The sequence below is a fragment of the Numida meleagris genome, chromosome 7 (genome assembly GCF_002078875.1).
Source record: "Numida meleagris isolate 19003 breed g44 Domestic line chromosome 7, NumMel1.0, whole genome shotgun sequence".
NCBI classification, from domain to species: Eukaryota; Metazoa; Chordata; class Aves; order Galliformes; family Numididae; genus Numida; species Numida meleagris.
The window spans coordinates 24,965,850-24,976,843 of NC_034415.1; the positions used below are offsets into that span (position 1 = coordinate 24,965,850).

At 42.4% G+C, this 10,994-nt stretch overlaps 1 protein-coding gene across 3 annotated transcripts; it reads left to right on the forward strand.

Annotated features, from left to right (window-relative positions):
* DMRTB1 (DMRT like family B with proline rich C-terminal 1) lies at positions 510 to 8,162 on the forward strand. Of its 3 annotated transcripts, none has more exons than XM_021405238.1 (4): positions 510 to 1,337; positions 2,949 to 3,067; positions 3,376 to 3,520; positions 6,592 to 8,162. In XM_021405238.1, exons 1-4 carry the CDS (start codon positions 947 to 949, stop codon positions 6,696 to 6,698), a joined length of 762 nt encoding a protein of 253 aa, XP_021260913.1. In that variant the 5' UTR covers positions 510 to 946; the 3' UTR covers positions 6,699 to 8,162. The 3 variants fall into 3 exon arrangements, with proteins under 3 accessions (XP_021260913.1, XP_021260910.1, XP_021260912.1); XM_021405235.1 differs by having other exon boundaries at positions 511 to 1,337; positions 2,835 to 3,067; XM_021405237.1 differs by having other exon boundaries at positions 511 to 1,337; positions 2,856 to 3,067.

Genomic DNA, 10,994 nt, shown 5'->3' on the forward strand with positions numbered 1-10,994 from the left:
GCAGTAAATCGATGCTACTCGGTTCTCTTGAAACTAATAGATAGAAAAATAACCTTTTCACAACTACTTGGTGATATAATTTTACGTCATTCTTTTTAATGTAGAAAAGTAGTATTGGTATCTCAGATTTTAAAGCAATTAGCTCTTGCATGTGTAAGCAAAGGGGATAGTTTTCTCCTGGAAAGGGGCTACTGTGTAAACCACAGTTTTGTAGCTACCAGCAGAAACAAATAACAAGCACTTTCTAAGCAGCGCTTGAACTGGAGCACTGATTTCCAACTGAAAGCTTGTTTTGTTTCCAGAGAATAACAAATTCCAAGAAAAGGAGACAGATCCTTCAAATGACGTATGCTTTCTGCCTTCATCTTTGTACTTTGTTTTGAAAAACAATGATGAAACATTGTGTTGTTTTGTTTTTTTTTTCTTCTGAAGCAGTCACTCTCCTCCTCATCATGAGAAGTATACAGCAAATTGAAGACAAAACAGAACTGAAACCTCTCAAGGTATGAAAAGTGAGTGTGGCTGCTGAAGTGCCAAAAGGGAAAACTGTCTCTTAGGGTGTGAGGGATGCTTTTGCTCCTTGCCAGGCACAAAGTTCCCATATGGACTATAGCGTACCCCACCTGCTCTGCTCCTGCGGCAGCACCCCCTCACCCCCGCCGTGTCTTCTCCAGCCCTCACGGCCCAGGTCCGGCTCCAGCCTCACCCGAGGGGCAGGGGGAGGCGGGCGTGTAGGGAAGCGCCTTGCCCGAGGCGGCGGGGGAGAAGCTGCGGAACCGGGCAGCACCTCGCTCGTCTCTTCAGAGCGGGGCATCCCCCACCCCTGCCTTGGGCTCTCCCGCCACTCCTGCCCTGCTTGCTACATTTGGAGGGAAGCTGGCCCTGCCCTATATAAGAGCCCTGCTGGGGGGCTGGGTGTGCCAGAGCGGTTAGTGGGCTGCTGGACATGGAGGCTAGGGAGGCTGCAGCAGCAACGGAGAAGGCGGCAGTGCGGACCCCAAAATGCTCCCGCTGCCGCAACCATGGCTTCGTGGTGCCGGTGAAGGGCCACGCCGGCCAGTGCCGCTGGAAGCTCTGCCTCTGCGAGAAGTGCTCCCTCATCACCGAGCGCCAGAAGATCATGGCAGCCCAGAAGGCGCTGTGGCATCAGGTGCCCGATGCCGCTGTCAGGGTAGCTGTGGGCTCCGCTCCCGCAGGGGAAGACCTCGCGGCCAGTGCCTCCGAGCAAAGCAGCCACGTGGGGGCGAAGGGCGGCCAGCTCCCCGGCGGCGGTGACAAAGGCGTGGCACGCAGGGGTCTGCCGCCAGCTCCTGCCGGCCCTCCCTTCTGGGACTACGGTAAGGCTGCAGCTCCGCGGAGAGCTGTTCCCGTCTCCCCCTTTCTTCCCTTAGCTTGCACGAGTGTGCGGTCTTGCTTTTGTTTTTCCTTCGGCTGGGTTTGCGGCGTGGTTCATGGAGCTATTCTTGTTGCAAGGTTGAAGCTGCAGCAGGTGGCTCTTCTGTAGGGGGGAATTAGGGAGAGAATCCTAGCAGTGTTGGGATGCACGTACATACAGGTGTTTGTGCACAAACTTCTAGAAAGAAAAAGAAAAATGCTAAAAAAATACTCGGGGATGGCAAGCAAATGAGGAAAATGCTGCAGTTGTCTAAAGCAAACATTTTTGGTCGCACGGCAAAAGAAAGAGACCTTTTGGCCTGAGCAGCAAAGGCTGAGCTTGGCTCGGATCACTGGGTGTGAAGCTGCATTTTGCCTATAAGAGCCGGACATAAGCTTTGCAGCTGGAAAAGTTGTATGGTATGTCACTTCTTAAATTGCTTTCTTTAGTAGAGTCTTTTATGTCACCTGTCTAGTTTATTACTATTTATTATAGTAAACTCATACTGTTTACTGCAGTAATTTTATAGAAATCCAAACTGACTGCAGTAGTCATTAGTCTGGGCCTCAGGAAAGCTGGCAGTCTATGGGGTAAAGAATACACTGGTCTGAGAAGCCCAGAAAGAAGCATCGTTTGGACATCTCTAGATCCCACCTAATCTGCCAAGAGCTGTTCCTTTTTTTTATTATTATTATTTTGCTTGGTTTTGTAAGGAAATGATGCATGTAGATGGTGCTGGCTGTAGATGTGCTTATCAGTCCTTCACTCAATTATATTTTTAACCTGTCGACTTTCTCCAAAAAGGCTTGAGGACAGACAGTGTAATCATAGAACTCCAGAAGCAGATATGCTCTACAGGTGGATTATACCACTTCTCTACCAACAGGAGGATAGGTAGACAAGAAAGACCCATTTTGTATTTAAGTATCCAGTCTTCTTTGTAAGACTTTAGATTCAAAGCAAAAAAAACAAAACAAAACAAAAAACAAACAAACAAAAAAAAAACAACACAAAAAAACAGAGGAATTGATTACTGCATCTGAAATTGCCTATGCATGTCAAGGTCCCTAAAAATGAGGCTGTCTCTGCAAATTAGAACTCTGTTATTTCTGTATATTTTTGTTCTAAGTTTTGCTGTCATTAAAAATCTTAAGGTAGGTTGTTTTCTCGTGCTGTTGCAGATGTTCTGAAAGGAGTTCTACAGCCAGTGCTGTACTTAGGACCAGCTTCACAGGGCACAAGGCAGAAGAGAACGCAAATCATTCTGCAGCATTATATTATCTCTTGCACCTGTCCTTTGCTCCTTAAAAAAAAATCACAAATTCATGAGGAGCCAAACATGAAATCAGAGGGCCAGATTCTCCAGGCTAAGAGTGGAGTTTAGTCCTGCAACTACTTCTGCTGAACAGCATGGAATTACAGTGATGACTTCATTTGTTCTTTTGTCGTTGTTTCCTAGCTCACTCTGCTTTTCCTCCAGAATACATGGTCAACTCAGAATACGTGGAGAGAGACCCTGCAAGAGTGTATCCTGGCTATTCCAGGATGAATCGTTACCACCCATTTCCCACAGGATTTGCCATCAATCGGCCAGGCTGTAGGGGAGCCCCATCACCTCCAGGGATATCACTTCAGAAGGGCTTCCGACCTGTTCCGAGCAACTGTGGACCAGGGAATGCAGCTTCTTTGTCAGTAAGTAGCATCTTGTCATTTTTTAATTACTTCTGGGAATACTGCTGGTTTTGCTTGTACTAGATGATCTTTGAAGGTCCCCTCCAAGTGTTCTGTTCTATTCTGTTCTGTATTTTACTTCTGGCTACCTCTGAGTGGCATATTCCACTATGCACAGGCTTTGCATGTGACAGCAAATGACCACAAAATTGACCGTGAAAAAATGGAAATTGCGTAGGTAAAGATTGAAAGAGAAATTGTTTGGTAGTGTAGATGTATCCTGGAGAGAGTCTCTAAATGAATATCCTTTGCTTCATGTGTTTCCACAGATTCCAGATGGAGGCGGAGATTTCCATCAGGCATACTATACTCCTCTGCCTCAGTTCATCCCACAAGGTTTTCTGCCAGGAGTTCATTACATTCCACCTCCACTATCGCTGAATGTGTTTGCTGAAGCAACCAAGGAAGCACATGGTAAGGAATTATTAGATGAGGCTTGGGAGATCCAGTTTAATCTGGTTTCAGTAGCTAACCACTGAGGTGAACACCCCAAGAAAGTTTGATTCTAGCTTCAGTTTTCAGGGTTTCCCAGATCCCTGTGATGGAGCCAGGGCTGAGATCCTGAAGTCCCAGGACAGACTGCCAGCTTGTACAGCTCACATAGCATGAACAATGTGAATTTTCTTGCAGATCTGGAAATCCTACATCTTAATTCCTGTAGGTGAAAGATAGAATCTTCAAGATCTGAAATTGTTTAGATTGAATCTCACAGGATTTTAAATTTCTGGCATAGGTAAATATGTATGTCCTTCTCTTTTGGGTCTCTTTCATGTCTAGTACCTACACGTGGACATAGTTGCAATTATATCTGTAAGCTGTTCATTTGGCTGCAGCTAGCTGTGACCACAAGAGGGTAGAGCTGCTCAGAGAATTAACAGCTAGCACTGGATGAGTCAATAGCCAGTCTCATTTTAAGTTCTTTTTGAAAATGCAGATTAATAAGAACAACTTTATTTCTCTTCTGGCACATGAGAATAAGAAATTGTAAATCTGACTGTTTACCCCACAGATTATAATCATCAACCAATGAAAAATTAAATATCTTCCATAAAAGGGAGGGAAAGTAGACTAATTTTCTCATTTAGAATCATAGAATTAGCTAGGTTGGAAAAGACCTACAAGATCATCCAGTCCAACCATCCACCTACCACCAATAACCCCACTAAACCATGTCTCTCAACGCTATATCTAAACGTTTCTTGAACACCTCCAGGGATGGTGACTCAACCACCTCCCTGGGCAGCCCGTTCCAGCGCCTGACCACTCTTTCAGAAAAGTAGTGTTTCCTAATGTCCAGCCTAAATCTCCCCTGGTGCAGCTTGAGGCCATTCCCCCCTCACCCTGTCACTAGTTACAAGAGAGAAGAGGCCGATGCCCAGCTCACTACAACCTCCCTTCAGGTAGCTATAGAGAGCAATAAGGTCTCCCGTGAGCCTCCTCTTCTCCAGACTGAACAATCCCAGCTCCCTCAGCTGCTCCTCATAAGGCCTGTGCTCCAGACCCCTCACCAGCTTCGTCGCCCTCCTCTGAACACACTCCAGGGCCTCAGTGTCTTTCTTGCAGTGAGGGGCCCAAAACTGGACACAGTGCTCATTTGAATTAAAACGATGTTGATAGTGATTACATGGGATAAAAATTAAGATGAGGGGGTTCTGGCCTGATTTCTCACAAAGTAAGTTTTGTGCAGTCTCATTTTTGTTAACACCAGTATCCTCATAACTTTTCAAGTCATTAGTTATTTTCAGCCAAACATACCTGCTGTGATCACAGGCCTACACAATATTGATCTGCAAGGGAAGCATATGCCTCCCACAAAATCATTTGTTTGCAGCCATGACGTGATGTGGCATTTGGCTAGCAGTCAGCTTGCACTCGGTTCCTGACTGACGTGTGTGTGCCTTGGCCAACAACCAAGTGCCTGCCAGTCAGCCCAGCAGTAGGCACATATCTCCCAAGCCGTTTGCTTCGGGTCTGGCTGGAAAGCCAAGGAAAAATAAGCAAGAGAAGTAGTGGATGAGGAGAATGTGAATATGGAAGCATCGGGGGTGTACAGACATCGTGTATATGTGAAGATAGTCTAGGATACTGAGAAATTTATCAGTCAGAACTTCAATGCAGTGTGTAGAAGATACTGGGCTGATGGAGGTGAAATAAAATGGGCTGAGTTTGAGGGGAAGAGATGAAGCTGAGAGCTGGCAGGCAATCAGAAAGTGTATGTGAGGATTAGTGAGTTTTGTGGTTTAGTGGAGACAAGAAATCTGGGGGATACTTGCAGTGGCAGAGAACTTGTAGCTGTTCTGGGGTGTGTGGGAAAGGGAAGTAACTGGGAGTATCAGGTAAACATAGGGAACCTGGAGAGAACTAGTGGCATTGCATGAGGGAAACAATGGAAATACAGACCTGTATTGGTAAAGCTTTACTGGCCAAACAATTGTGAAAACAGGCAACTGGATAGAGAAGAGAGGTCATGGAGCACCCCCCTAGAGAGCAAAATGCCATCTAATGACCTCAGTCTTATTACTCACTAGGGAAATTACAACCCAGGCACAAAGCCATAGGAAACAATGCATCATGGATTATGCTATTCAGAGAACAAACTAGTTTTATTAGTACTGGGGAGAAAGTACAAATTAATTCCACTACATAGTATTTTTGCTCCAGGATATGTAAGTGTTTGCAATTGTGACCCAGTGAAGGAGATGTTTCTGTATGATGTCATAAACAAAATAGCCTTCCAGCAAAAGATACAGATGAAGAGGGAAGCTGCAGTGAAACTAGTACTTCTTTGATTCTGGTTTTCAAGAAACTTGAAAAAAGAGAAAAGGTGTAACATCTAGTACATGGGGATATGTTAGGATCACATGTCTTTTTTTCATAAGAAAAGGAGTTTAGGCTGTTGTGCTGTATAATTTCAGGCTGTGTTGACTAGTAGTGTTACAGAGATTAGACAAACAGAAGGTATGTCCAGCAAAACAGCCAGTACAATTTTTGAGGATAGAGTCTGATTGCAAGTTGTTGACTTTGTAAAAGAGCAAGCCACAGAAAAAGAAACGAAAAACCTACGTCTCCACATGAGAAAATGAGGGAGCTTTATGTGAAAATCGGCAAGTAAAAAAACCTGTGTTAAAAAAAATCCTAGTTAGATTTGAAGAGACTCTTGGTCAGTCAGCCAAGGCCTTTAAAATTCACAGGAGTGTTTGAAAGGCATGGTGTAGATTCACTGTAGCTAAGTGGGCAAAAGAGTCTGTCTGATACTTCTGAAGTACAGTATCTCAGTTTGGAGAGCTGCAGCTCTTGATGTTAAGCACTTCTGAGTTAACTGCACTGAAAAACGAACTAGATGTACAGAAAGCTCCTTTGCATTGGGAATTTCTCTCTGAAAGTGTGAATTGATATGAGAAAGGCAAATTGAAATACAGGGATTTTAATGGGATTTTTAGTTTGATTGCATTTAACTCCAGCCTTTACCTATTCTTTTTTTTCAGGTACTGCAGCTGGCAGCCAGGATTCAGGGATGGTTTCTGAACCTAGCCAACCATCTTCTTCCCCAGAAGAACCAAGCAGAGACCAATCTGTATGTTCTAAACAGTAAATGGCCTGGAGAAGAGCAGAGTGGCAGGCAGCACTATTTTTGTTATTGAGGAGAGTGTTGGTTAAGATAAGGCTAGGGTGACAGTTAGTTACTGAGCAGCCACAACAGCTAAAAGAAGGGGATTAATGTCTGCTCAATTCATGATCGTGTTGGAGCTATCAGCCTCACAGCTCTGCTCCCTGGCAGTGTAAAACCCTTGTTTGTAAAAGAGGTTTTCCAAAGTTGAGGTAAATTGCATCCCCCTTAAGCAGATGGAAGCAGGAAAGAATTACGACTTTAATTTCTGGTTTCTTTGCTGAAGTTGGATGGCTTCTTGGTTTTTGGAGTGAGGTCTCCAAGCCATGTACACTCTCTAGATTTCTCACGTTCATGACAGTAATCCAAAATATGTTGTTGGTGTATCAGTTTGCTGTAACAGAAACCTGTTTCTGAATATTATGGAAGAGTTAAGTGATGTAGAGCCTGAAGACTGAGAGAGGATGGGAAGACAGTATGGGTTGGTGATATGTAAATCAGGCTTCAGGATTTTGAATGCCTTTGACAGTTCATACTTTATTTCAGTGTTGTTTAACTCAGTACAGCTGAAACAGGCAGTACAAATTTTTAAAGGGCTCACGCAGACAGCTTTATGCACATGGAATGGAAGTACACTGTAGCATATCAAAGGTGTGAAGAGATCTCCTAGAAACTAGGACAAAACACCATTTAGATAACAATTGGTCAAAGCCATACATATAATAATTTTCAATAATACTGTCTAAATAAAGATTATAGGTGCATTCCTCTTCTGTTTTGCCTAAAGAAATTGTTTTTTTGTATTAAGTGGATCAATTGTTAATGTTGGAAGAATGTTGGAGGGCGAACTTCTGGCTAATTAAAAAGCTTTGAATCATTTGTTTGGTTTTGATGATTTGAGGCTTGCATATTTACATGTAATTCTTCTAGGTAAATATCAGATGTTGCCCTGAGTAACAAATCTGTCTGAAGTAAGATTGAGGCTTCAGTACTTTTATTCTGAAACTTCTGACTTTAGATTCCTGCTACTGTAGTAGCTGGTACTGAAGACTGTAGAGGTGAGCGCAATAAAATAAACATTCTTCTCTGCTACTTACACTAACAATCCCTTGCTCAATGCAAGATGTAAAGTCATTGTATTAAGCTGAGAAATCCCTTTTTAATATAGTAGATGAGTGTTTTTCAGCACACAGATCGGGTTTGGGGGGATAATCGGTGAAAGTGGCAAACTTAAGACTGCCAAGAGGAGAAAGTGAAAAAAACATCTATCTATACTGAATAATCGGATGTACGACTTGTTATATGCTAGATTTACAGTAGCATCTGTGCTCCCAGGAGTATCCCAGAATTCTTAAAACTGCCGTGTTTGGGAAAAACTGAGTATTTCTGCCAGATGTTTGAATGGAGCAAAGCTCTTTTTCAGAATAAAACAATCTATGAATAGAAATATCAGCAGCGCATGCAAAGTGGATTACTCTGTAAATGGAGTTGTGTGAGGTTTTTTTTTAAATATATTTAAGATTTAAGGAAACAGTAATGTACAAGATGAACGGTTCAGTAGTCCCCTACCCAGTTATTTTTCCCAAGTCCTATTCAGAGTTGTATTACCCTCCTTACATTTCCAAAGCAAGAAAGATTCCAGCCCATTTCACTGTAAAGCAAAGACATTGGAGATATACTTTGTATACAGTACCATTTTCTCCCTGTTTTGCTGTGCCCGTGACCACTTCTAGATTGTCAGGCCAGGCTCCTTCTTTTCCTTTCCCCAATCTTTTGAACTGTCAGTGAACCAAAGCTTTTGCTGGTAGGGCACTCTAGTAGGATTTCTCTCGTTGCATTGCTGCCCACCGGTGCTTATCTCAAGAGGGATGTGGCAAATTTAAAGAAGATCTGGAGAAAGTCACCTGATGGAACAAGAAGATGTCTTACAAGGGAAGTTAAAAATGACTTGTGTTGTCTTATTTTGGAGAGGAGACGGCTGAGCGGGGAGATGACAGAGTATTAGAACATAACAATGTGGCAAAATAGATGCAAAACCATTACGAAGGCTTACCATTTCCAGACACATGAAGGACAAGAAGGTGCCTTGAGATGGGGCAAATGATGCCTGACCAGGTTGCTTGCCTTCTGTAATAAAATGATAGGCAGCTACCCCAGTCTGAGTTCCAAGAGGTAGGCAGTTACAAGTGGCTTTCCTAGAGTATCAGCCGTGGGTCAATACTGTTTCAAATGCATAAACAGGGCTTGGGTTGGTGTTCTCTGAATAATGAAGTTTCAGATTTTTACATTTTGGGAAATTTGTCCCAAAGTTCTTTTGCATCTCTCTTTGCATGGAGAAGTAAATTGCTTGGTAAGAGAGTTAAATGTAATATGTAAATTTCTAATTGTCAGGTAGAATCATCTTATACAGTATATGGATATGACAAGATTTCCTTCTTCATTTTATGCTCAGTTTGTCCTTTTAAACCAAGGAAAAAATACTCCTTTACAACTGGTACTATGACGCTGTGCAGTTATGGGCTTCAGAGCAAAAATTTTCCTTTCAAACTTAGTGCTAAGCAGTGTTTCCAAGAACTAAACTCTGTGACCTCTTCTGACTCCACTTGTTTAAATAAATGTCTTAGGATAATGAAATTAATTTGGAAAGAAATGAAATAATTTGGATTAGAGAAGTCACTCCTAGGTTCTTCCAGCCTAGACTGAAGCCACATAGACTTCAGACAAATTCATAAAATGTGGGGAGAAGAAGTAAAGCTAGCTATGAAACCCACTTGTGAAGTCTTTCTGCACGCAAGCTGCTACTTGCTGCAGTAGGAATTCTGTTCCTTATGTCATCATTATTTTCTGATTTCTGAGGATTGACCCCCTTGCTATCTCTGAGCATCTGAAGATGTAATTTCTAGGAGGTTACGCTTGTGACAATTCTGTCCTCACTGCAAGCTCCTCGGTCATCACAGAGCAGCAAGCTTTCAAATGTACACTGAAGGCTAAAACCTAAAATTAGGATCCAGGTCTTTAAGGTTTACTCACACCAGAAAGTAGTTTCATTACTTTCAGTGAAATTATTTGCAGCGGTATGGAGTTGACAGCCTTAGTTAGGTATGCAAGTTTAGGCTCCAAGTTTTACACAGAGGTGTCTGTGACACTGTCCAAAACATCAGATTATTGTAGATTTGCATTTTCTGCAGAAGCTTTGGAAAAAGGAAAGCAAACCCAGGGGATTCTAGGAGGATCACGTAATACGTCCATTCAGCAGACGTATGTAAGATATGTTTGTCATTGCCCTACAGCAAACTGCAATATCTTAACATTTCTGTGGTGTGGGCTTCCACATCTGCACTGCAGCAGGTTTTTGTATGACAGTGATTATAGCGGTCTTACTGCTGATTTTTTATTATTATTATTTTTCTTCATGGAATTAGATGCAGCCAATTGCAAACCTCTGAATCCAAAACAAGACTATAGCTGTTTTTTCCATATTAATAAGTAACTGATTTTGACCAGTAATCCAATAAAGTCAGCTTGCTGCAAACAAAATTCTCTCTTTTCTTAAAAAAATAATTTTAATGACAGAAAAACTCCTTATGATGTGAAACATACCTCCTTAGGAACAGTGGAAACTTTAATTAAATCATGGGTAAATGGGTCTGGTTTTCCTATTTTTGCCCAATATTTTACTACTGCAGCATTAGATTAGCACAGATTTGTGCCTATACTTAGCTTGCCGAATTGTAATAGAGGTATCCAAATCTAAAGAAATACTTTATGGAATCTCTTCCTCAAATGAGAGTGTCACTATATGCTTTACTGTAGCTCAATCCATTGAGAGAGCTCCAGATTCATTACAGATGACCAGGCAGTGTGATTTGCCTACCCAGGCATTTAATCTCCATGGGTATCCTCACAAGCATATCTTCCCATTAAGAAATGTGTTTTTCTGATCATGTTGCAAATGGGCTGTTCTTTGTGCTCTTCCACAGTAAATTTCCACTCATCTTCAAATAATTCAGAAGTCAGAAGAACCTGCAGATGGCTGTATTTTGACATCCCCTTCCTCATTCAATGTATCACATGGTGAAACGGTTCTTTTCTTCCTGGTGTTCCTCACTTCTGGGAAGACAAATGTGCTCTGGGCAGTTGGGCCATCTTCCTGCCTGTTTGTGTGAACAAAGCGATGACCTACACTCAAAACAAAAACAAAAAGATGAGCCAAAACAAACAAACAAAAACAAAACAAAGTAGGTGGCGTTTGGACTGGACTAGCCTATGGGTTTTGTCCTG

Excerpts from the sequence above, each read along its gene's own strand:
- DMRTB1 (XM_021405235.1), top strand. The coding sequence starts at position 947 with ATGGAGGCTAGGGAGGCTGCAGCAGCAACGGAGAAGGCGGCAGTGCGG. Across the intron at positions 1,338-2,834 it reads CCCTCCCTTCTGGGACTACG|CTCACTCTGCTTTTCCTCCA; the intron begins GTAAGGCTGCAG and ends GTTGTTTCCTAG. Across the intron at positions 3,068-3,375 it reads GGAATGCAGCTTCTTTGTCA|ATTCCAGATGGAGGCGGAGA; the intron begins GTAAGTAGCATC and ends GTGTTTCCACAG.